Source organism: Quercus lobata, chromosome 4 (assembly GCF_001633185.2).
Source record: "Quercus lobata isolate SW786 chromosome 4, ValleyOak3.0 Primary Assembly, whole genome shotgun sequence".
In the NCBI taxonomy this organism is placed as follows: Eukaryota; Viridiplantae; Streptophyta; class Magnoliopsida; order Fagales; family Fagaceae; genus Quercus; species Quercus lobata.
In genome coordinates, this window is record NC_044907.1 from 9,292,533 (window position 1) to 9,320,432 (window position 27,900).

General features: G+C 37.9%; 1 protein-coding gene across 1 annotated transcript; it reads right to left on the bottom strand.

The window, feature by feature from the left end:
- Window positions 1-13,347: 13,347 nt before the first annotated feature.
- On the bottom strand, window positions 13,348-14,403 carry LOC115984541. The gene has a single exon (XM_031107580.1). It carries the CDS (start codon window positions 14,401-14,403, stop codon window positions 13,348-13,350), a length of 1,056 nt encoding a protein of 351 aa, XP_030963440.1.
- Between the last annotated feature and the right edge of the window lie 13,497 nt (window positions 14,404-27,900).

The window sequence follows — 27,900 nt, forward strand, 5'->3', positions numbered from 1 at the left end:
CCTCTTTCTCTTTGAGTCGAAGGGCTCCGACCGAGGAGGCAAAGCTGATTGAGGAGGGGCAGGAAGTTAGGGACGAGGGGATTGTGGCTGCAATTTGGTAGAAGAGGACCTAGTCTGCATGGGCTGAGGCTGAGGCTGTGTTTTGCCCTGTGCATCCTTCCCCGGTTGACCCTCTAGGAGGTCGAGTAAGCTGGTCGGGAGCCTTCTCTTCAGACCCATCTCGGCTCGGGAAGATGTGCCCACTGATGACAATTCTGCCTCGGATAAGACCGAGTCACCTAGATCACCAGAAGGATCTTTGGATTGGTCGACTAGGTCAAATACCCCAAATCCCTCCTCGGACTGATCCAACTCACCTTCGTCCTCCGCTGCTTGGTGAGATGAGGAGAGGTCCACCAGTGGGATGCCCTTTGGGACAGAAGATCCTTTGGAGATTAAAAATCCTGATTCGACTACGGTAATTTTTGGAAGTTGAGGATGACTGGCGTTGATCACGTGCCTGGGGTCGACAAATGACTTCTGAAGGGGAGCGTACCCTAAGATTTTGTGAATGGCTCGAACTTGACCATCCTCGTCATTTATGAAAACTGCCGCTTGAAGAACAGTCTCCAAGTCCACCCGGTTAACTAGGTGAAAGTGTCGGTGAAAGCATTTGGATCTGTAAGAAAAACACATGCACATGGTTAGTAACCGAACCACATCAAATTAAAATGGTGCAAAGGATTGGCAGCCTTCCATTCTTTATACCCCACCTGGTTCTCCCTCCACCGTGGGGCATGGAATGCCATCATGCCATTCACTGGATACGATAAGGAAGTCCTTGTTTAACCCCTTGTTGGAATCAGGGAGGCATTGAATTAGTCGAACCCTCTCGTCTCTCGTCTTCATATAATAGGATTTTCCCTTCAAATTTTGGAGATTATAGCACCAATTCACGTTGTGGTGAGTCAATCTTAGCCCTATCTTTTCGTTTAAGGCATCCACACAACCCAGAATCCTAAACATATTGCTGGTGCACTGGGTGGGGGCTAGTCGGAAGTGCCTGAGGTAACCTTTCGTTACTGGCCCCATGGGGATTCTCATACCCCCCTCTATGAAGGCGAGAACAGGAATTACCACCTCATCCATCCTTCTCAGAAGGTGCCACTCCCCCATCTTACAATGCCTTAGACTCACGTTGGGGGGAATCCTATAGTCGGCGATGAACTTTTCCATCGCCTCTTCAATATCAACCAATTTCCTCAGTCTCAATTTAACCATCTCTATGAGTTACTAAATAAACTCAACCAGTGACGGGAGAAGGAATGGAACAAGAGAAAAATAAACCCAGAAAAGAAAAAGTACGAGTTAATGGAGGTAGGAAACTTACAGAAAAGAGGAAAGGCTCCTCGGACAAGCTTTTTGTGCTGGAGATAGACTTGAGTTTGGACAAAAGTTTAGATGAACCCAGGGTATATGCGCTAGAACTCTTAAGTGTAAAACTGAAGAGACAAATCAATTCCAAAAATCATTTATGCCTCCCATTGAAAGTAACTACATGAATTTTCCCGCCCATAAAGGCAAGGAAATCCCCACCGTTAGATCTCCATCACGCCGTTGAATGTGGGAAGTACAGAGCCGCCCGCATTTAATGAGGACACGTTTCACCTTCTAAAAGCTCCAGGAATGTGTCTCGGGCAAACGAAAAGTCTCGAGAACCGATAGGTGATAAGGATTGACAAGCATTGACAGACGTCTGATGTCATCAAAACCTTCCTATCCGTCCGAGGAGCCGGATAGCAGGATTTTGAGGGGCTGTTGTGGGGCCAGAAAACTTACGACCCGGCCCACGCTCTACTAAGGCCCAAGGCCCGTGTTGGGGAGGGAAGTTGCCGAGGACGAATAGGGAAAGGCTGAATAGCCTAGGGGCACAGCCTAGGAGGACTTTGTCCTCGGCATCCCAAGATCTCAAAGGGAAGAGTGACATCTCGTCGAAGGCTGCACCCAAAACGCCCCCAGAAGAAGAGGCGAGTAGAATGGGACCCACATGGGGGTACAAAGTGGGGGTGGTTCAAGGTAAATACATCACCTCCGCATTAAATGTGCCCACAAACGTCCTAACCATATTAATGAGAGAAGACGCCTAAACAGTGTGGCTTCGGTTAGTGTAACTAACAAAAAGCAGGGGGAGGCGACTGATGGGATAAGTATTCAAATAGGAGCTTGCCTGATAAACAGGTGGAGGGTCAGGATCAACCGAAAAGAGATATATAAAGTAAAGACTTGTGTGCCAAAAGAGGCGGGGCTCCCAGACGAGGGAGTCCCAAGAAAGGGAGAAGAATAAGGATATGAAGCTCCTTGAACACGGTCTTAAGACCAGAGCCATTCATGATGTACTGGAATAGATTATTGTTGAGCACGTCAGGTCTATCCTTGGGCAAATCACTATGAAAACCATGACTGACCATCGTCTGGTGACCACAGCCTAGCCTTTCAAACCCACGCTTTATAAATGATATTGTTTGGACCCTCTTTACGTACGAGCCCAATATCATCTTGAGGTCATTACGAATTGATTCCCTACAAATGATAATAAATGTTATCATCTTCTAACAATAAATAATTAAATTTTGATAAAATATTGTCACAATATTTAAATTTTCATAATAAATGTTGACGTATGCTACAATTGAAACTCTTTATCAAATTAAATACCTATAATCATTTGTAATGAATATTTTGTTATTCATACTTCATTCTTTATCATTGTATTTTATGAGCCTAATTGCAATGATTAGCTTACTTAATTTTTAATAAACACATTTTTAAGAAAGAAAACATATAAAAAAAAAAAAACAAAATAACAAAAGACATATGTCATTGAAGTTTCTATTAGATAAAATTATAAATTTAGAAGATTTAAACCACTAATAAATTAGTGTTCTCTAGGTAACAAATAAAATAATACCATACATCACCATTTTTACTTTCTAAGTATGATTAACACATAAAACTCAAAACACAAAAAGAAAATTTTTGGGACATTAAAATTTAGTGAGGCATTTTAAATATTACAAAATGAAATTTTCTAGGAACCATAAGATATTGTTAGGGTTTAACTAAGAGAGTAGTAACAAGGGTTATATACTTGTCTACAGAATATAAAGGTGGAAATTATTCAACTTTAAAGTTGGGGGATGAAACTACCCTAAACATAAAGGGGGAAAATACTTTTTTCTATGATTCTTTTGTAAAACTATGTGTTTTTTTACTTTAAATAGTGTGTTAAAAAATTAAAAAAAAAAAAAAAAAAAAAAAGTCAGCCTAAGAAAACTATCCATAAAACTATGAATTTTGGCTTAACAAATTGGCTAAAAAAAATTAGGAACACAATAAATGTCACTATATTTTCTCAATACCTTTATTTTAGCTATGATGGGCCCTGATATGATATTTTATAATTTTATTTTAGAGTAATGCTATATTCACAATATTTTCACAACAAATTCTTAGTGTTAAATTGTTATTGGGTTTTGTGGGGTCAGTTACTCAAAAAGTATTGTTGAAAGAAGTATTAACTGGGCCTATGGCCCTATTCGAGGATGTTGGACCATCCGAGGAGGCCCAAGTAAGGCTATGAATAGAATAAAGCTAAGAGAGGAGTAGAGGCAATGTGAGATGGGTCCAACAAGTGTCTAAGGATGACAGTATCCTCAGCAACATATATCCGAGATGAATCTGAGTACCTTATCATCACGAACTTACTTCAGGACTACGTCACAGCTGAGAGTGGGACATTGGATCATGGATAAGGATAAAAAGGCAGACAAATATCTTCAAAAGCTGCAACCTCCACATTAATTGTCTCTCAACCAACTCTCTGGCCACATTAATGTGGAAGTGATACCTGAACTGTCACGCCCCAAACCCGGTACCCAGATTTGTGACCATGACCGGCATGCTAATATCAAGCCTAAACCTGATATTAACAAGAACCAACTTAACTTTTACAAAACTTTTCCAAAAGCTTCTCTTTTTGATTTTAGAATAATTTTTTTTTTCTATACTTAAATGATATAACTTTTCACTTGACATTCAGAGCATCTACAGTGTACTCCAAAAAATAACATAATTCACCAATTGTTCAAATTCGGAATTTCACATAATACATCTCTTAATACTTTAAGGTATACACTTTCATTAGATCCTAAAATAAACAATGCTACAAATCTAAACATCATATTGCTAATTTAGGATCTATACAAATAAAACTAAACCAACTCCTTCCAAAACTCGACTAAGGCTCCCTCTACTCCAAAATAAAACCTGCTAACTGAAAGAGTGGAAGGGGTGAGCTACACAGCTCAGTAAAGGTAAGATATATGAGAATTCAATAAGGATGCATGTAACCAAATCATTTCATTTTATGAATATTCGAACATGAGAACATCTTTTCATGCATAGTGCTTTATACTATTCATAATAATAGCTTATACGCTCATCATAGGAAATAATTGTTCTCCTTTTTCTTATCGGTTTAATATTACTAAAACCTTTTGGATTAAACTTCTTTCACTTCCTACAAAGTCGCCATACATATATTCTCATTACAATATAATTATTTTAACTTAAATCAGATAATTGGCAACTTTGTATTAAGCTAGAAACATCTTGACTAATAAGAAAACTTTTCTTTATAAACTTCTTCTCATAGAATACTATAACTTTCATGATCATAAAACTTAACGTTTCATAAAAACATTTATCTGATAACTTTTAAACATAACTTGTACTTTCATCAGAAACTTTACCTTTATAGCATATCAGAATTTTCAGAAACTTTTATCTTTAATGAACAGCTTTTCTTTTCATTAGAGACTTCTTCTTGCCATGAGAGTTTTCACTTTTCACAATGCATTTAAACAAAATAATTCTCTCATGATTAATAGCATAACATAGCTGTTCATAAATAACTTATTGGTTAACCCGTATCTGATAAGTCTGTACTTATTTGGGAGGCTTCTAGCACCACGGTGCTAGGCATCCAGCATTCCCCACAATGCCAGGTATTCCCGGGATCACATCATCATAATACATATCTTCCAACCATGGGGGTAGGTTGGCTTCCCCCACAAGTTGGCCGTAACCAACAAGGGGCGGGTACAGCAGAGCCAGTCCCACTTAATGGCCAAATCATATAACATTTTCCATGGAAAGCTAGTAATTAACCCCTACTAGCAGAGTTCAGATAACCAGAGGACATAACCCGAAAACATTTTATACTTTACATCATACTGCAATTTCTTATTTTGCATAACATTTCATAATAATAGCATTTTCATTCTTTTCATTAAACATCATGTTCGTGGAATCAATAATAGCATCAATATGCTTAAATCATATACATAAGTTTTTCGAAAACTCACGAACATAACTTTGTCACAATAATGATTACATGCCATATCTCTAATCAAAAACATTTTAATGCATAATATACTTTAAAATAAACTCATGACTTACCAAATGCTCATATAACTTATCCCTTACCTGAAAGCAGAGGAATCGAGAGCCTAAAGTCGAAGGAGCTTAGACTTGGATACTGGTAACACCTAAACCATAAATCGAAGCTTATTACTATCCATAATTTCCTTGTCATAGACTTACACATTCATCTCAAAGCCTATCTCTTAGAATCAAGGAAATCTTAATCCCACCTCAACGAGGTTCCCACAAATACAAAATACAGTCATCAGACAACAAGTACAAAATCCTAAAGAAACCAACATTCTTATATTAATCCCATATCCCTAAAAGAGCTAGCTTTATTTCAAAAGGTGCTTTAAGGTTAGGGAAATAATGCATGCATAAATATAAAATCTTTTAAGCACAATCATTTAACTATATACATTCATAGGATAACATACAACACGTTAGGCAAAACAGCTTCATACATACAACCGTCTCATGGTTTAGAACCCCTTCCTTTGAGTACTAAACCTCAAAACAAGTTACACAAAATTAATCTATGATCGAGACATACCAAAAGATACGCATATTAAATTATAGCTCAAAACATTCACCCTAACTTGATAATTAAATCCACAAAGTTAGGCATGTCCCTTACTATTCACTGTTCTATTCCAGCAGCATAGGCTCCATTTGTAAAATACAAACGGGCTGCTCAAACACATCCAATTGTCATGAAATTTTACAGAACTACTCCCCTGTATGTCCAGTATATACCATAAAAATTTCGGAGTCAAAACACAAACCCATGATTTATTAAAAATCACACAAGACGGCATACTCAAATCTGTCCTGACAGAATTTCATGCAATTTATAAATTAAACCATTATTTTTATGTTCATCCAAATGCTGTGAGACCAATTCAATAACAACCACAAGTGTCTTAGGTTTCATATGAATTATCCCTAGCATCCAAATTCACTATATACAATTTAATACATAATTTAACATGCATGAACACAGAATCTGTCACAGTGACAGCTTCAGTACATATTCTTATAAAATCATCAACAAATAGCAATAGGCCTTAATTTCATTTGGGTATTTTTATATGTATAATTAACACACTAAAATATGTTATCAAACATTAAATAAACCATAATATCATCAAATATTCAAATCACTAAAACAGAATCATGTTTCAGCCTTTAAAATCAGGATAGAGGTTAAAGAGGTAGAAATAAACAAATGAAGTTTTGATTACTTACCCACAACAATTTGAAGCTGAAACCTTAGGGTTAATTTTTTAATTTCTTCTTTAGAGAGGAATATATTGTGTTGGTGAGAAAGGGAGGGCTGCCGTGTAGAAGCAACAGAAGAAGAGAGAAAGAAGAACAAAGAAAGAGGAAAAAGGAGTAGAGAAAGAGGGGCTGGACTTCTGATCTGATGCAGCCAAGAAAATAAGAAAAGTGTGATGACTTTTGGGGCAGCAAAATCAGATAAGGGAAGTGGAAATTGGGGTGGATACGTGTATGGCTAGGGAAAGAAATATCCCACCCACTTTCCACTTTCTTGCATTCACACAACTTTCTTGCATTCACACTTAGTTTACAAATAATAATATCACTCTACACACACACACATATATATCCTTACCTTTATAAAGTTATACCCATCACATTAAAATGGCATACATGTTCTATAATATCTCATGCATCATACATAGTTAAAACACCAACAACTATATATATATATATATATATATCTCATGTATCATGCTTAATTAAAATACTAACTATGTATGTAATAACTTAACCCACTTAATATATTTGTACATGCTAAATATATATTTATAATACAAATAGTTATTTCAATTATTTATAATCTTTACAATTTCTTATTCAATGACATTATAAAATAATATGTTTATTAAATACTTTTATATTAATTTTTGTAAGTAAGTGGCTTAAAATATTAATAATACTTAACCACTTAAACACATAGTTTAATTATAAAAATTGGGTCGGGGTGTTACATGAACAGTGATCAAGCAGCCTTACAAGCCACTGGTTGATGGTTCCAGGAAGTGTTGGATGGGACAGGGAGGGATCCCCCTAATCTAGCATGCACTTGTGTGGTAGAGATGACACGAAGGTTGTAGTATATAACCTGGAAGAATGCGCCAAGAACAAAGGATGAGAGACTTCTAAAAGAAAACCATAAAACAAAAAATAACCTAGTTGGTTCCGAGGAAATATTCGATAATCTTGTCTGTGTCATATTATCTTACATCGTTAAGATTAATCATTTTTCTTTTGGGATAAATCTAGTTCTTCAACCCACACTCTACAAATTTATTGTTTGGGTCGTTAAGGTTTGAGCCCAATTTGGTTTTGGGATCAATACAATTTTAGTCCCTACAATTGGCGCCGTCTGTGGGGAGAGCTTGATCTAGGCCAAAGGAAATTCGATTACAACATTCATGATGGAAGAAGCAGATAGATTCTGGCCCGCGCCAAGCGGAGTCAAGGGGCTCCCAACATAGTGGTCCGCACCAAGGTCTCGAATGGAGAGAGGGCCGTGAGGGGAGTGTGCGCACAACGCATACCAGCAAAAGTCACTCTCGCGGGAAGAGCCACGTTTCCTATGCAAAGAAGGACAGGGACATGCAGCGTGAGATTGACGAATTGAAAAGAGAGTTACGCCAGTCCTGGCGAAGGTGTTCCCCATCTAGCTCTGAGCCATCATCCGAAGAGACAGATGGAGCTAGTTATAGGTGGAGATCTAGGACTCCGCCTAGTGAAACTTTTTCCTATGAAGAGGAACACAGCCATCTACGTAGGTATAAAAGTCCACCTCACCGAGGCTTGGGGAATAACGCCATGAACAAAGCCTTAAGCCAAGTATCCAAATCACCCTTCACAAGGAATATAAAGGATGCGAATCTTCCCCGTCGATTTCATCAACCCACATTCACCCAGTACAATGGTCGAATAGACCCGGTAGAACACGTTAGCCATTTCAGCCAAAAGATGGCTATCTACTCTAGAGATGAAACTTTGATGTGTAAGGTTTTTCCATCAAGTTTGGGCCCGGTGGCGATAAGATGGTTCAATGGCTGAAAGGTTAATTCTATGGATTCTTTCAAGAAACTTACCTGGGCTTTCGGTGCTCACTTTATTACCTGTAATAGGGTTCCTCGACCTTTGGGGTCCTTATTATCTATGTCCATACGAGAGGGTGAGACTCTTAAGACATATTCAGATAGATAATGGGAAATGTTTAATAAGATTGAGTGGCTATAAGTACATTCAAGGCCGGCCTTTCAGCCGAGCATGATTTGAGGAAATCTTTAACTGGTAAACCAGTCACTAGCGTATAGCAATTAATGGATCAGATTGATAAGTATAGAAGAGTCAAAAAAGACCAACTGCAGGGAAAAGGGAAGGCCAAGATAATCCCCTAAGAGATGAGGGATTTCAGGTCGGACCGGTACAATAATAACCGACCTTGGAAAGACTATACGGGACAGTCAGGCTCTGCCAATGCCCAGGCAGTTAATGCCGTGTTTTGGGAACCAGTACAACAGGTGCTAGAGAAGGTTAAGAATGAACCATTTTTTAAATAGCCCAACAAGATGGCAGGAGAGCCTACTAGACGCAACCAGAATCTTTACTGTCACTATCATCAAGATCATGGGCATACGACCGATGATTACAGGAATTTACGGGACCATTTGGAGCAACTGGTCTGAGAAGGGAAGTTGAAGCAACTCTTACACCACTCCAGCGGTCGGGTGGGCCAAGCAGACTCGGAGATGTAGGGAGATGCTTCTTCAAGACTCCCCCTTGTCACAATAAACATTATCTTTGCTACCCCGGGGAGAATTGGCTCCTGTCCTTCTAGGGTACTATCAGTATCCCGATCTCCAGTCGAGGATCGTAGCTCAACGTCTAAAAGAGCTAGGATTAATGTCCCATTGGTTTTGGGCTTTTCAGACGAGGATAAAGTAGGAACCATGCAGCCATATAAGGATGCTCTGGTGGTCACGTTGAGAATCGGCAGGTACGACATAAGAAGGGTAATGGTTGACCCGAGTAGTGCTGCGGACATCATGTATCCTGACTTATACAGAGGGCTAGGTTTAGGGCCTAAGCATTTGACAACCTATAGTTCGCCCCTGGTGAGTTTTGAAGGAAGAGTGGTCGTCCTAAAAGGTCAAATAAGGCAACCTATGCAGGTCGATACGGACGTGGTGGAGGTGGATTTCATCGTCGTGGATATTTTCTCTCCATACACGGTTATTATGGGCCGACTCTAGCTCCATACCCTGGGGGCGATTTCCTCCACCCTACACCAAAAGGTAAAATACCCATCCAGAGGCCAAGTTTTAGAAATAGTGGGAAGTCAAACCGCAGCTCGGCAATGCCTGGTGGCAGTTATCCAACACTAGCCGGAAGTGGAGACCTTAGCAATCGTCGATAACGTTTTATAACAGTTAACAGCCCCAGCATTACCCTCAAACGCACTGGCCGATGAGGCAAAATGTGAAGATCTGGAGAGGGTAATTGTCGCTAATGATCCTGAAAAATTCTTTCAGGTTGGGGCTAAATTGCCTATGCAAGAGAAGGAACAGCTGGTAAAATTCCTCAGAGAGAATATTGATGTGTTCGCCTGGAGTCCATACGAGGCCCCGGGTATAGATCCGAACTTCATCTGTCATCGTCTTGCTTGCTCACTCCCAAGTGCAGGAGATCATAGCAATATAATTCTTCGAGTACCGAGGTCGAACCACAAGGAGCGGGGTAAATTCAAAGACAATGTAATTAAAAAACCTTTTGGTGAAGATGAAGAACAATTTTTTTCTGGTAATTGTAAACAAGAATAACAATGATAACTTATTTAAATCAATAATGTAAATACTAGGGCATCGGGGTGTTTCCCTATATCGATATAAAATTCTTTGTGATCTAAGAAAATATTTATTTCATAATTGATTGTTCTTATACAATTAAAAACTTATGATTCGGTTGAATTGAGACAATTCAAGAACACATGATAACCTCGATTAATAATGCGGTTAGAAAAGTTTTCAAAAAAACCCATTCACTTTAAAACTTGATTTCTACTTGAAACTATTAGAAATTCCTCTAAACAATAAGAAAAACATGATTGAACTTGTTGAAAGCATGGAAGAACTAATACATCAAAAGAAATCTAATTGAACAATCAAATATGTTGTTGATAAAATCCTAGAAAGAATCACATTGAATATTCATACCATATAGAAGAAACAAAACTCCTAGCCCTAGCAAAGAGTTTAGGCTGCCATTAGAGAAAGGAAAAATACGAGTTTTTCTCTCCAAAATTCGTTCTACACAACCTTCCTTCAAAACCCTAATGTCTAAGTGTCCAAAGAAAATAAAACATTTACTCTTTTAATTTCCATCCAAGTTTACAGCAGTAAATTGTGAGTTAATTTCGGCCTTCAAAAATTGAGATTTTCGAAAAACGTAAAACTGAAAAGTTGTAGATATTTAAGTTATGGTTCCAACCCATTTAGCCTTGTATTAATTGGATTTTTGAGGAGAGAGATACACCCAAAATACTAATCAGTGCTCAAATCAGATTTTTCCTTTCCAAATTCTACTTTTTTGATTTCTTTCCTTATTTGAAGCTTCCAATCACGGTAGACGATCCAAGTACTCTAGCTGCACCTCCTTAGACATTTAAGCATGGTCCTTTAACTCAATTTTAATTCTAGTTTGGCCTCCATTCTCTCACAAATTCCTGTAAACTCATCTTTCTCACATCATTTCCTGAAAGTAGAAAATTACACACAATGAATAGCATTTTATTCAAGAAATTATATAAAGATAAATAATAGGGACTAATGCAAATCATGGCTTAATTATACAAATTAAGCATAATAATAAGGAGATAACGCCCATATAAATATATAACAAGTATACATTTTAAGGCATTATCACATCCCCAACTTAAATCTTGCTAATCCCTAGCAATCCATAAAGCACCCATGTATAGTAAAAGTGAATAATTAAAACTAAAAAACAAGCCACTTTCGTAGGCTACACGACTACACTTCCCATGTGCAACAAGTCTTTAAACCCCTAGGTCACTCTAGTGGATGAGTTTACTCTCGTGAGGGTTTGCAGTGACTCTACCCACAAAAGTCAAAGGTTTTCTGAAAATTCCTGCAGCAAATGTTAGTCTACTTTATCATTATATCATACAAATAAACTTTCAATTTTGAGTTGGGATACTATTTATCATATTAAAGAGCTTTCACTAGCTTCACTTTTAGAGTGTGTGTGTGTGCATAGCCCATCCAATCAAACCGGCTTTTCCAAACATGCATAGACCAAGAATAATCTAGATTAGAGCCTCTACTCCAAAACCTCTCTTAAGTCATCAACATTCTGAAAGAACACACATAGAAGTAATGGTTTCTCTCTTCATATCACATTTGAACAAAAAGGAAAGAAGAAGTTTTAAGAATATCACCATGTGTATACAAAAACAGCCGCTAAAACAATGGAAAAAGATCTCTTGGAAAGGATGTTGAATTCCTGGAAACATAAGATTAATACCATTCTCATCCTTAGTTTTTATCCCAAACACATACCAGCCATGCACATTTAGGATTAAGTAGGACTTTAAGCTCAGTGGTAGTATAATCTTATGGCTAGGTAAAGGCAAATTGCTCTCTTTGAAATATGAGGTATATGAATCAAATGCAGAAAATTCAAGCCAAACCCAAATCATAGTAGTAGCAACTAGCTTGAATCAAAATAACCTTTACTCAACCATATAACCCTTCTGAAATACATGAAAGATGTGTAAGACACCAATGATTTATTGATTGATTATGCATGTCTCCTCTTTCTTTTTCTTTTTCTTTTTCTCCTTTTTTTTTTTCTTCTTCTTTTTGATTTTTTTTTTATTTTTTATTTTTTTTTGAAGAAAAGAGAGACAATGGTGGTATCTAAGCACATCAATTGCTCAAAACTTGAACCCCCATGAGAATACCCATAAATAAAAATGTTTTATGGTATTGAAGAAGTATTTCTCATGGCTCAAATGATGGTGACAATGGTTAATGTAAAGATAGGCTGAATATTGTTTAGCTGGTTACAAAAGATTGATGGCCTTAAGCTCTCAGCTTCTAAAATTCCACATAAACCAGCATTCTTAAGGATAAAAATAAGTAAGATCATGGTATATCTCCTTATAATGTTTCCAGTAGTCAACCAAAAAAAAAAAAATATAGAGATCTTTTACAAAAACTGAAGCATATGAGAGAAATTTAAGAGTTCAAACAAAGATATACTCTCACAAAGAAAAGTAAGGCTCAAGAACTCTCCATATGGGTTGAGTTTCAGCTTATATCTAGCTTGTTCATGATCCATGCATATCCAACATCCAACCGTCCGCTAACCTGGATATTGTGCTCAAAAGTTTCCCATTGTGCTTTTCATGAAAAAGTCTTAATATAGCAAATAGTATAACCAACTCAACATTATTCATTCCATCACATGATATAAAAAAAAACTTATAACTCTACTGCATTCAAATTCAAGGTTTTTATTTTTTTTTTGGGAACAGAAAGAAAGAAAAATAATGCAAGGTGTAGCAAAAAGTGTAGACCTCTCCCCCCAACTAAAATATTGCATTGTCCTCAATGTATCAAAGCCAAAATAAATTCAAGTATAAAGGGAAGAAGTTACTTTAAGCATTTAAGATTTTTTTATTTTTTTTTTTAAATTTCTTTCACACCTGCAAATGTTAGCGCACAAAAAAATAATAATAATAATAACAAAACAAAAGGCAAAATGAAAAGTAAAACAATATGGTACAACTTCATAAGGCTCTTTCAGAGTTCACATAGCATCCCAATAGGAAGGGATCTTTAGTGACATAGTCTCCTCCTCTGGTATAACTCCACCTAAGAATGGTTTTAACCTTTGTCCATTTATTTCCAAAATCCTACCATGTCTAGGGTCCTCAACTACTATAGCTCCATGGCTAAACACTTCCCTTACAATGAAAGGGCCATCCCATCTAGGTTTTAACTTACCTGGGCCTAAATATGCATATTTAAGACCACCGGGCAGTGGCTTAAGCTCCAGCTGTGGTGCCTTTTCACTTGAATGCATGAGCTTTTTTTCTTTTTCAAGTAGCTCCTCAAAGCAAGGCTTCCACCCTTTATAAATTGCCATCATCTGTTGTTCTTCCAAAACCTGTGAGGAATCCAACAAAGAAAAATTTTCAAATACATGAATATCACATTCTAAATCATAAGAACCAACAGAATTATTAAGAAGAGTTTCAAGAGGATTAGAAAAACAATTCTTATTAAACTCTTCTTGAACCATCGCCCCAATGAGGTTTACATAAGCACAGTCATCATCCTCATGGGGTTGTTTAGCCACATGAAATATGTTTAGCTCCAAAGTCATGGAACCAAAAGTGAGTTGCATTCTCCCATTCCTGCAATTAATTAAAGCATTAGCTATGGCAAGAAAAGGTCTACCCAAAATAATAGGGGTATGAACATTAGGATGTAAAACAGGTTGGTAATCTAGAACAATAAAATCAACAAGATAATAAAATTGTTTAATTTTCACCAACACATCCTTAACAATCCCTCTCGGTTCCCTTACAGAGTGATCAGCCAACTGTAAAGTTATTGAAGTAGGTTTCAACTCACCAAGTCCAAGTTTTTGATATACACTGAAAGGGATCAAATTAACACTTGCCCTAAGATCTAGCAATGCATGCTCCATGATGTAATCTCCAATAGTACACGATATCGTAGGACAACCTGGATCCTTATACTTTGGCGGGGTCTTATGTTGGATAACTGCACTTACCTGTTCTGTTAGGAATGCGGTCTTCTTCACATGATGCTTTCTCTTGATGGTGCATAGGTCCATAATTACCTTGGCATGCAGGCACTTGCTTGATAACATGCAATAATGGCAAATTTATCTTGACTTGATGCAAATGCTGTAATATCTCATATGCGATGTCCAATTTCCTAGATAATTTTAAGGCTTGGGGAAATGGTGGAGGGATTGGGCATTATTCAATGTCATCAAGCCCAAGTGGCTTAATTCCATCCTTCTCTTTTTCAACTATGGTCTCCTTAGATTTCTTAGTTACTAAACGAGAACTTTTATCAATCTCTTTACCACTCCTCAAAATGGTCACAGCATTTACTTCCTCATGTTTATCCTTAAAGCCAATTTTTAGATTTTGATTGATGGGATTGGGTTGAGTTTGGGAAGGGAGCTTCCCTCTCTCTATCCCACTCAATGAATTTGTAAGCCTAGTTATATGACTCTTGGTCTCTCTTACCTCTTCATCTAGCCTAGTGATCATGTATTCAAACTTTTGATTTCGCTCACTTTGCCTTTGAATGAAAGTACTAAGTGCATCCTCCAAGGAAGGTCTAGATGATGATGATGATGATGATGCATGTGGTGTATTAAAATTCCTTGGAGTAGGAGGATTCAACACATTGTCACTCTTATAATTCAAATACGGATGGTTTTGCATATATGAGTTATAATTGTTAGAATATGAAGAATTATTTGGCCAGTATGAATTAAATGCATGTACTTGTTCTTCTGGCACATTCAAGAATGATGAAAGTGATGCACATTCATTTGTAGCATGGTTTATCTCATGACAAATTTTACACACCTCCATTGGGTCCTCTCTAAAGGTAGCACTAACATTCCTACTTCCTTTCATTTTGAATGCCTCAATTTCTTTAGTTAATATGCTGATTTTTGCACTCATGTTATCATCTTCCCTCAACTTGAAAACACTTCCACTAGAAGTGGTAGTATTAGTTCTAGTCCTATCAGTGGAGTCCATAGGGCTAGGTCCAGTCCATGTGTTAGAGTTTTCAACTATCTCATCAAGATAATCCATTGCATCTTCGGGTTCTTTTTGTAAAAGTCCCCTCCGCATGAGAGTTGAACAAACTATCGGTCCCGAGGTGTAAGTCCTTCATAAAAATAGCTAACCAACCTCCAATCTTCATACCCATGAGATAGGCAGAAATTGAAAAGATCTTTGTACCTTTCCCAAGCTTGGTATAAGGTCTCATTTTCTCCTTGGACAAAACTAGCTATCCTTCTTTTTACTTGCTGGACTTTGTGAGGAGGAAAATGTTTCTTAAAAAACTCTTTGGCCATCTCCCCCCAACTACCTATAGACCTAGGTTTCAAGGTGTAAAGCCAACTTCTTGCCTTATCCTTAAGTGAAAAAGGAAAGAAACGTAACTTAACAGTCTCAATAACGTTTTGTGCATAGAAACTACTAATTACCTTTTCAAAAGCTCTAACATGGACATAAGGATTTTCATTTTCTTGTCCCCTAAAGTCAAGAAGTATTGCTAATAAACCTTGTTTCAGTTCTACATGTGGTGCATTAGGTGGAAACATGATGCATGAAGGAACAGAATTTTGTGTGGGATGCAACAATTCATACATAGTTCTTCTATTCTCCTCATGATTATTACGTGTTTCATCACCCATGATTGATGAAGAAGGTGAAGACAAAGGTGTGTCAAAAAGATTATCAAAGTAAGTTTCAAAATTTTCTAATCTGCCTCTCTTGTTTCTAACCCAAATGCTCATGCAACAATGAACGCCAATAAAATAAAATAAATTGAAAACAAACAGCAAAATAAGAACTAAAAAATATGGGGAAAAAAAATGGAACGAAGTTACCAATAGAAGAATTTCCACTGGTTGTGCTTCGCTCCCAAAAATTGCCTCTGAACACACAGCAGCTCCTCGACAACGGTGCCAAAATTGCTTGCTCACTCCTAAGTGTAGGAGATCGTAGCAATATAATTCTCGGAGTATCGAGGTCGAACCACAAGGATTAGGATGAATTCAAAGACAATGTAATTAAAAAACATTTTGGTGAAGATGAAGAATAATTTTTGTCTGGTAATTGTAAACAAGAATAACAATGATAACTTATTTAAATCAATAATGTAAATAGTAGGGCATCGGGGTGTTTCCCTATATCGATATGAAATTCTTTGTGATCTAAGAAAATATCTATTTCATAATTGATTGTTCTTACACAATTTAAAACTTATGATTCGGTTGAAATGAGACAATTCAAGAACGCATGATAACCTCGATTAATAATGCGGTTAGAAAAGTTTTTAGAAAAACCCATTCACTTTAAAACCTGATTTCTATTTGAAACTATTAGAAATTTCTCTAAACAATAAGAAAAATATGATTGAACTTATTGAAAGCATGGAAGAACTAATACATCAAGAGAAATCTAATTAAACAATCAAATATGTTGTTGATAAAATCCTAGAAAGAATCACATTGAATATTCATACCGTATAGAAGAAACATAACCCCTAGCCCTAGCAAAGAGTTTAGGCTGCCATTAGAGAAAGGAAAAATACAAGTTTTTCTCTCCAAAATTCGTTCTACACAGCCTCCCTTCAAAACCCTAATGTCTAAGTGTCCAAAGAAAATAAAACATTTACTATTTTAATTTCCATCCAAGTTTACAGTGGTAACTTATGAGTTGATTTCGGCCTTCAAAAATTGAGAATTTCAAAAAATGCAAAACTAAAAGGCTGTAGATATTTAAGTCACAGTTCTAACCCATCTAGCCTTGTGTCAATTGAATTTTTGAGGAGAGAGATACACCCAAAATACTGATCAGTGCTCAAATCAGATTTTTCCTTTTCAGTTTCCTTATTTGAAGCTTCCAATCATGGTAGACGATCCAAGCACTCCAGCTGCACCTCCTTAGACATTTAAGCATGGTCCTTTAGCTCCATTTTAATTCTAGTTTGGCCTCCATTCTATCACAAATTCCTGTAAACTCATTTTTCTCACATAATTTCCTGAAAGTAGAAAATTACACACAATGAATAGCATTTTATTCAAAAAATTATATAAAGATAAATAATAGGGACTAATGCAAATCATGGCTTAATTATAAAAATTAAGCATAATAATAAGGAGATAACACTCATATAAATATATAACAAGTATACATTTTAAGGCGTTATCACGTCTCAATGTGAATCCTTCCATTGTTCTGAAGAGACAGCCACCTCGGCGACCGTCGAAGGAGCACGCCGAAGCTGTTAGGAGTGAAGTGACCAAGCTCAAGCAGGCCGGGGCTATTAAAGAAGTATTTTACTCTCAATGGCTAGCCAATATAGTAGTGGTGAAGAAGAAGATAGGGAAATGGCAAGTATGTGTGGACTTTACGGACCTCAATAAGGCTTGTCCTAAGGATCATTTTCCTATGCCGAAGATAGACCAGTTTGTAGACGCAATAGTTGGCCATCCTCAGATGAGTTTTTTGGATGCATTCCAAGGATATTACCAAATGCCGTTAGCATTGGACGATCAGGAAAAGACAGCTTTTGTCACCCCAATTGGAAAGTACCATTATAAAGTAATGCCCTTTGGATTGAAAAATGCTGGGTCTACTTACCAATGGATGATGACTAAAATGTTTGAACCGTAGCTGGGCAGAAACATTGAAGTCTACATCGATGATATGGTAGTGAAGAGTAAAGTGGTCTCCAGGCATGTGGAAGATCTTACGAGTATTTTCGGAATCCTGAGAGAGCATAAGCTACGTCTGAATGCCTTAAAGTGTTCATTTTGTGTGAGTTCTGGAAAGTTCTTGGGGTACATGGTGACTCATAGGGGAATCGAGGTGAACCCAGACCAGATTAAGGCAATTAACGATTTACAAACACCCCGGAACCCAAAAGAGGTGCAAAAACTGACAGGAATGACTGCTGCTTTGAACCGATTTATCTCCCTGTCAGCTAATAGATGTAGACCTTTCTTTCGTTTATTACATAAATAGAAGGGATTTGAGTGGACCGAGGAATGCGTCGCAGCATTTCAACAGTTGAAAGAGTACCTGTCTTGACCACCTATCATGTCCAACCCTGAGGTGGATGAGGTCCTGTTTGCTTACCTGGCAGTTGCCTCTCATGCAGTTAATTTCGTCCTAATACGAGAGGACAATGGTGTTCAAAGGCCAGTTTATTACGTAAGTAAGTCACTTCATGAAGCCTAGGTGCGATACTTATCCCTAGAAAAGGCCATCTTGGCAATAGTTCATGCGACTGGCAAACTCCTACATTACTTTCAGGCGCATACCGTAGTAGTCCTAACTCAGTTGCCACTCAAGTCTATACTTAGAAGTGCAGATTATATGGAGAGGATTGCTAAGTGGGGTACAATCCTAGGAGCTTTTGATATTAAGTATATACCCCGCACCTCTGTGAAAGGCCAGGTCCTCGCCGATTTGGTAGACGAGTTCGCCGAACTCCCAGAAGAAGCTGAGATGAAGCAACATGACATAGATGAAAAGTCGGTTGGTCTGATTTCTACATAAGATGACTCATCTTGGAAGGTATATGTGGACGATGCAACGAATCAACGGGGTGCGGGAGTGGGGCTAGTGCTGGTATCCCTCAAAAAGATCATCATTGAAAAGTCCTTGAGGCTGGGATTCTGAGCTACTAACAACGGAGCGGAAAATGAAGCTTTGTTGATGGGAATGAGTATGGTCCGGAAAATGGGTGGAAAGGTAATGGAAGTATTCTCATATTCAAGATTGATAGTCGGCCAAGTGAAAGAGGAATTGGAAGCCCGAGATGCTAGAATGCAAGAATATCTGGGTCAAGTTAGGCGTGTGCAAAAGGAATTTGAGTCTTTTAACTTATTGCATATACCCTGAGGCGAAAATACCCACGCCGATTCCCTGGCAACCCTTGCCACTTCCTAAGCACGGAATTTGCCTCGGGTCATAATCATTGAGGATTTGTGCACCCCCACCCCAGCGGGGAAGGACATGCTTCAAGTTCATCATTTCGACTTAACCCCAAGCTGGATGGACCCCATATTGAAATTCCTCAAAAGTGACACCTTGCCTGAAGAGAAAATAGAAGCCAAGAAAATACGGAGGAAAGCTCCTCGGTTTTGGTTATCCGAGGCCAAAAAATTGTAAAAACGTTCTTTTTCTGGGCCATATCTGCTCTATGTACACCCCGAGATGTCAGAGCCACTTTTAGAGGAGTTGCATGAAGGAATTTGTGGAAGTCACACGAGGGAAAGGTCCCTATCACACGGAGCCATCACTCAAGGATATTGGTGGCCAAATATGCAGAAGGAAGCACAGTATTATATTAGAAAATGTGACCAGTGTCAGAGGTTCACACCAAAGATCCACCAGCCAGGAGGAATTCTTAACCTTCTGTCCAGCCCTTGGCCTTTTGCTCAATGGGGGTTAGATATTGTGGGCCCTTTTCCTAAAGTATTAGGAAACAAAAAGTATCTGTTGGTCGACATAGATTACTTTACTAAATGGGTCGAAGTTGAACCTTTAGCTAACATCAGAGATGTAGATGTTAAGAAGTTTGTCTGAAGGATTATTGTGACGCGGTTTGGAACTCCACATACCCTTTTCACCGATAATGGCCTTCAATTTGATAGTGAGGCCTTCAGGCAATACTGTTCAGATTTAGGGATAAAGAATAGATATTCCACTCCAGCCTATCCTCAAGGGAATGGGCAAGCTGAATCTGTTAACAAAGTAATAGTTAATGGACTTAAGAGGAGGCTAGATGATGCAAAAAGAAAATGGGTGGAGGAATTGCCACATGTTCTTTGGACCTATCGAACAACGCCTCGACGATCAACAGGAGAGACTCCTTTTTCCATGACCTATGGAGCCGAGGCCGTCATCCCTCTAGAAACTAGATTCCTAATGTTAAGGACTTGTACATTTACCTCGAACGGTAACGATGGGCTGTTGGGGAAAAGTTTAGACTTGATCGAAGAGCGAAGGGAGAATGCAATGGTCCAGTTGGCTTACTACCATCATAAACTCAAGCAAGGCTATGATACTAATATAAAGCTGAGGCCGTTAGCTATAGGAAATCTGGTGTTGAGGAAAGTTCTGGGAACAACCAAGAATCCAGCTTAGGGAAAATTGGGGCCTAATTAGGAAGGGTCTTATCGAATTACTTCAGTAGCCAGAATAGGAGCCTATTATCTGGAAGACCTAGATGAAAAAGCTGTACTCCATCCTTGGAATGTATACAATCTCAAGAGGTATTATTATTAATAAAAGTAATTTAGTATGAATTTCTTTTAATTTATGCTGATTATGCATCTCGTGTTTCCAAACCTATGACATCTTTTGAAGTATTAAACAGAAACTAAGTTATGTCAGGTCCTCGAATCACAAACTTAGTGGAAATTAATACCCTATGACATCTCTTGAAGTATTAAACAAAAACTAAGTTATGTCAGGTTCTCGGACCACAAACTTAGTGGAAATTAATACCCTATGACATCTCTTGAAGTATTAAACAGGAACCAAGTTATGTCAGGTCCTCAGATCACAAACTTAGTGGAAATTAATACCCTATGACATCTTTTGAAGTAAACAGAAACTAAATTATGTCAGGACCTCGGATCACAAATTTAGTGGAAATTAATACCCTATGACATCTCTTGAAGTATTTAACAGAAACTAAGTTATGTCAGGTCCTCAGACCACAAACTTAGTGGAAATTAATACCCTATGACATCTCTTGAAGTATTAAACAGAAACTAAGTTATGTCAGGTCCTCGAACCATAAACTTAGTGGAAATTAATATCCTATGACATCTTTTGAAGTATTAAACAGAAACTAAGTTATGTCAGGTTCCTTGGACCACGACTCATATTGAAGCATTAAATGGGTTCAGTAGAAACTAATACAGCCTCTTGTTGTTGAAATGATTGGTGCGGCATCAACTTGGGCACTTCAAAATAATAAACCTTCAAGTTCCGTCCTCATATCGCAGGGTTCTTAATCATCTACTAAAGATAATAAGTCCTAATAAGACTGTGAGCATCATTTAATGTATAATTAAAGTATTTTAGACTTAATTTTAAATGACTTTTGAACACTTCTTTAAGTTTCAACTTATTAAAATGGATATATGTGCCTATACAAAATGTATCTGCGAGATGTCCTGGTCTTAATGGTTATCATCCATTTAGGCTGCCAACTATTGATATGTGTAAGTTGTGTTTTTACTCTGGTATAAGCAAAGGACAATCAGGGTGAGATCACCCAAACCAAAATGACCAAATAGGCAACATAAAAATGAGATAAACATCAACTCAAACAAATTCCAAAAAGTAAAAATGCATACTTCATTAAGGTGCATGTAATAAAATAAAAAAAACCAACAACAACGAGGAACGGAAAAGAAATCCCTTACAAAAAGTTCTAATTAAATTATAAAATAAAGCCCATTTTTTCAGCTTAATCTGGAGCTTGGAAGTCTGATCAGCCGATTTGTCTGCCTTAGAGGTAGCTACCCCTGCTTTGTCCTTAGCAGCCCCCTCATCTAGCATGACCGTAGACGCCAGATCTTGCTGAAAGCCTTGAGAGGCTACCTCTACCTCAGGAGCGGCTACAACTTTATCCAAGGATGCTTCTTGGGTTGCACTGGCTTCTTTGGCTGGCTCTTGCTGGCTAGAGGGAGGAGGATTTTGAGGTGGAACTTCTCGATTGGGATCAGTAGTCGTTTGAGTCACCTCGGCTTGAGTGGATGAAGGATCCAAGGCGCGGATCACAGTAGGATAGAACACATTCTCTGCCTTCCTCAACTCAGATGAAGCCTCAACCCCAACTCGATTAAGGGCTTCATTCTAAGTTTGGGCACAATAAATGCGGCATACCATTGGCACCTTTGCTCTGAGATTTTCCTCTGTCTTGGCCACTCTAAGGTCGTAACCTTTCTGTTCAGTGTCATTCGTTGCCTGCTCGGCCTTAGTCTTTGCCTTCTCAGCCTCCTCCCTAGATTTTTCAGCTTGGTTTTTTAACTTTTGACCCTCCTCTAGCTGCTTTTTAAGGGTGGCCATTTGGTCCCTAGCAGCCTTCAATTCTTCGTTTGCTTCGTGCAAGCGCTTCCTTTGATCCTTGGCTTGCCTTTGTGCGCCTTCCAAGGCCGAATCAGCGCTTTTGCCAGCTTGCTCCTCAGCAATTAATTTTTTCCTCGCATCTGCTAGATTGTGCTTGGATATGGTTAAAATTTGTACGACAGACGCCCGTTTCTTCTTTTCATCCTCTAACTATTGCTGGCAGTTGTTGAACATCTCATCCAGCTTAAAAGTGTTTTGGCTAACCTAAAAGAAAAAAGTCAACACAATAGTCAGTAGAAAGCACACATTCGTGAATAATGATCGCAAAAAGAAAAAGAAGAGAGTTAGCACTATACCATTCCCAAGTATCTCTTATTGTTAAGGATGAGTTCATTCTTCCTTACATTCTTTAGTTCGGCCATGTCCTTTAGAATTAATAAGGCCTCCTCTACAGCCAAGGCTACGTGGCACCCAATGCCACCGTTGAAGTCCCTAATTGACGCATCATCTCTTAGGGGCTTCCCGTCGTGCATGGGTGCTAGCAGCCAAGCTTGTGGCTCAAGAGGTTGAGTGTCCAACCTCTCCTGGCCTCGCTGTGAAGTATGGCTTGTCTTCTACTGCTTTGTAGCTCGCTGGGTCTCTTCCTCACGGGTCGGATGGGATTTTCCGGTATCTACCATGTCCTTCCCTTTCTGCTTCTTCGTCTTTTCAAATCGGCAGTTTCAGCTCGGACCGGCTGGGGAGGTTGGTGAGAAGGTTGGTGAGGAGCAGGAGGAGGAGACTTTGTAGGAGGAGGAAGAATCTAAGACCGCGTGGATCTCCCCGGTGTACCCTTCCCAGGCTGATTCTCTATCAGCTCCATTAGACTTTTCTGGGGCTTCCTTTGTATGCCCATTTTGTCAGGATCTTCCTCAGAGTGTATAGTTTGATTAAAAATCTCGAAGTCGTCTGAGGAGTCTAACACTTCTACAACTTCCTCTGGATTATCTTCTTCTTCATCCTCTTTTTCTTCTTCCTCTTCCTCTTCTACTTCCTCTTCCCTGAGAGCAAGCTGCGATGAAGAGGCTCCTGCTCAGACAATGGCAACAAAAAGAGGTTGAGTGCGGGGGGTATCTCTAGGAAGTGGTATACCTTCTGGAACAACGAACCCCTTATAGGCGATGCTAATACGCTGGAGCCGAGGATCACGAGCTTTAATTACGTACTGGGGAGCTTGAAAGGCGAACAAGAGAGGTGTGTATCCGAGGATTAAGTGGGCTACTCGGAATTGACCGTCGGCTTCGTTCACATATATTTCAGCTCGCAACACCCTATCCAAACTCTCTTTGTTGACTAGGCGAAGGTTGGGCTTGGTATAACGCCTATCTGTAAAGTCATTGAATTAAAGGAAAGTTTCATGAGAAATGAAAATATTGAGACACGAAACAAACAAACAAAGGATGTAAACTAAAGCTCATGAGTCCATGGCTATACTACCACCTGGTACTCCCTCCTCTGTTGGGTAAGACAAGCCATCGTGCCATTCCTCGGAAAAAATAAGGAAGTCCTCCTTTAAATTTTTATTCAAAGTAGGAAGGCACTGGATTAGCCTTACCGCGGGATACCTCGATTTGAGGTAGTATCTCTGCCCCTTCAAATTATTTAGATTGTACACCCAGTTTACATCATGATGGGTCAGATTCAATTTCATTCTCTCATTTAAGGCATCTATACTTCCCAGGACTCTAAACATGTTTGGGGCACACTGTGTAGGAGACAACCTAAAAAACCTAAGATAGCTTCTACTGATAGGGCCCATAAGAATGGTCATCCCACCTTCTATGAAGGCGATCATGGGAATGACTACTTTCCCTATTCTCCTATTGCCAACCCATTCCCCCTGGTCAGCGTATCTTATACCCACAGTTGGTGGAATCCTATATTTTGCCCAGAAGCTTCTCATACCCTCCTTGGATTTAACCAAATCCTCGAATTTACCCATTCTCCTAAGGTGTTTTGAAGAAAAATCAATAAGTTTAAGATAGAAGTTAAAAAGAGGTTTTAAGAAGACTTACATGTTTGAAAGAGGGTCCTCGGACAAGAATCTAGTATTTGTAAATGCACAAGGAAACAAAGGAAAGTGACAGGTTCAATGTATGAGCTCTAGGATTGTGTGATTGATGAATGTAGGAAAGAGAGTTGATTTGAAAAACTATTTATGTTGGCTCAGAAGTTACAAGCGGGAAAGCTCCCGCTCGTAAAAGAGAAAAGCCTCCCACCGTTCGATTTACATTTAGCCGTTGAACGTGGGAGATAGGGATGTCACCAAAATTTAATGCTAGGCACGCCTTGGACGCCGAAGCGTCAGGAGCGTATCCAAAATATACCAAAAGACATGAAGGAGGTTAGAAATGCGGAGTGAAGCCAAAAACGGAATGTAATAAAGACATCAAAATCATCCTTTTCTTCCGAGGAGTCAAAAAGCAAGATTTTGAGGGGTTATTGCGGGGGCCAGTTACTCAGGAAGTATTGTTGAAAGCGGTATTAACTGGGCCGATGGCCCTATCCGAGGATGTTGGACCATCCGAGGAGGCCCAAGTAAGGCTATGAATAGAATAAAACTAAGATAGGAGTAGAGGCAATGTGAGATGGGTCCAACAAGTGTCCAAGGATGACAGTATCCTCGGCAACATATATCCGAGATGAATCTGAGTACCTTATCACGAACTTGCTTCGGGACTATGTCACAGCTGAGAGTGGGACATTGGATCATGGATAAGGATAAAAAGGTAGACAAATATCTTCAAAGGTTTCAACCTCCGCATTAATTGTCACTCAACCAATTCTCTGGCCACATTAATATAGAAGTAATACCTAAACAGTGATCAAGCAGCCTTACAAGCCACTATTGATGGTTCCAGGAAGTGTTGGATGGGACAGGGAGGGATCCCCCTAATCTAGCATACACGTGTGTGGTAGGGATGACACGAAGGTTGCAGTATATAACCTGGAAGAATGCGCCAAGAACAAAGGACGAGAGACTTCTAAAAGAAAACCATAGAACAAAAAATAACCTAGTTGGTTCTGAGGAAATATTCGATAATCTTGTCTGTGTCATATTATCATACATCATTAAGATTAATCGTTTTTCTTCTAGGATAAATCTAGTTCTTCAACCCATGCTTTACAAATTTATTGTTTGGGTCGTTAAGGTTTGAGCCTAATCCGATTTTGGGATCAATACAATTTCAGTCCCTATAGGTTTTAATTGGGACAACCACTTTAAACTATGCATTAAAAGAAACAACAAACAAAAAATTAATAGAAGAAAATTGTGTGTGAAACAATGAATTTTTGTTCACCAAATTTGACTAAACCAAAAAAGAAGTCTAAGAACACAACAAAATGTCACAATATTTTCACAATACCTCGCACCTAATTTATATATATATATATATATATACATATATATATTTATTTATTTATTTATCATATTGTGTTCAATGCTACCAACAAATTATCTAGTGAACTCTTTTGAGACTTAATTAATTTTCACAAAACTTGATTTTTGTTGTTGTTAACAACTAGTGTGTGTTATATATATAACTACAAAGATAAATTAAAAAATAAAAATAAAAATAAAGAACAAAGAAATGAGTGGATGGTGGTCCATCGTCCAACTAAGCTTAGGTTTTTTTTTTTTTTTTTTTTTTTGGTCGTTGTCATTAAAAAAACAATTTCTATTGAGAAATGTTAGGGACTCAACTAAATGTCACAACATTCTTAAATTAGCATAGCGAGAAATTTAAATTAGAGATTTATGGTGGCCCATGAATGAGTTAACATGTTAATTTAGGAATGTTGTAAAATTATTGTGAAATTTTGTTGTGTTCACATCATTACTTTTTTTTTTTTAATCTATTAGCTAATATTTTAGGCTTAAATTATACTCTTATTGGTATAGAAATTTTCCTATTGATTCAAATTTGGCGGCCTTAGGGAGGTTGGGCGACTACCTAATTGGCCTAGTGGTAGGATCGACCCCAATGGAAGAAACATAATTCATATTGGAAATATTAAGGACAAAGTTATGTTAGGTGTATTACAAGCTTTACTATATTGAACTTAATTGATATGCCAAAAATTATAAAAAAAATAAAAAAATTCAAATATTTATTTATTGGGTGGTTGATGAAGCCCATTAATTATATTCATTATTACATCAATTTGTAAGTTCTATTTATTTAATTTAATTTTTTTAGAAATACTTTCATCCTATGACATCCACTGATAAAATAAAATTACTCATTCCTTTAGCATTCTCCGGAGTTAGGACAACCATGTACAAATTACCTATTCAAGTTGATCTAGCCATATGTTTTCGGTGTTTCCTAGCTAGCATCATTTTCAAGATGTAGTGAAGTGCAATTGGGTCGTGAAGGCCCATTTATAAAAGCCTAGTTCATTACTCGAGCTGCCATAAGGCCCATGACAATACCAATACCACACCATGTAACCATCTGTCCTAACTTTTAAAGGCCTCTGAACATAGAGCCCATAATATATAGAGTCCGTCCATTAATATTGCAAAAGGCAAAAGCTACACATTTTTGTTGAAAGTATTGTAGATAAAACTAAAATATAACTGAAATAGTACAATGAGACCCATGATTAGTATCAAAAAGTGCAATGAGACCCATGCATAGTACCAAAAATAAATTGAATAGTAAAAAAAAAAACTGGCTTTTTAAGCCAATGTCAAATGCATACTAAGAATTTTTCTCTCTCTCTCTTTGTGAAGTAGTGAAGTGCAATATCATTGGCAATAGATGATATTTTGGAAGGCCAAGTCATCAACTTGTTAAGGCAGAGATTGTCAGAGAAGTTGCAATTGTAATTGAAGACGATCAAAGCCTAAAGCTTACAAATAAAAATGAGTTATCAAGGTCCATTGTCAATACTAGCTGATATGAACATGAAACTATGATTTAAATCCAACGCAGTCTACCATATAAGAATTGATTAAAAAAATTAAGATGAAAGTGTTCTACATTCTGCTTTCAACGCAAACTGAAGACAAGACAGAAACATTAGCAATTCAGTATGAAACAACTCAAACCTGCACTAGCAGGTAAAAAAAAGGGCCCTGTTTAATATTAGGAGGAGTTGCTTGCACTGTTTCTTATTATAGGTAGGTGAAAGAATAAAACAAATAGGTTTTGGGCTCTGTTTTAGATGAATTTGAGAAATAGGTTGAACAAAACGGCCCAATTTCCACTTTTTGGTTTTTTGTTTTTGTTTTTTCTTAAAAGATAATAATTTGTTAATTATGTCAAGAGATGAGAGATTTAAATCCTAAATATTTCAGATGAAAACACCAAAAAGTATCAATTAAACTAAGATCAAGAAACTCCAAATCAATGATAGATCAAATAATTCGAATTAACATTAGAATTTCCTTCTTAAATTTTATTTTTATTTTTGTTTATAATATTAAG

Bases quoted from the DNA above. Each gene is read 5' to 3' on its own strand.
- LOC115984541 (XM_031107580.1), bottom strand. From the start codon at position 14,403: ATGGACCTATGCACCATCAAGAGAAAGCATCATGTGAAGAAGACCGCA.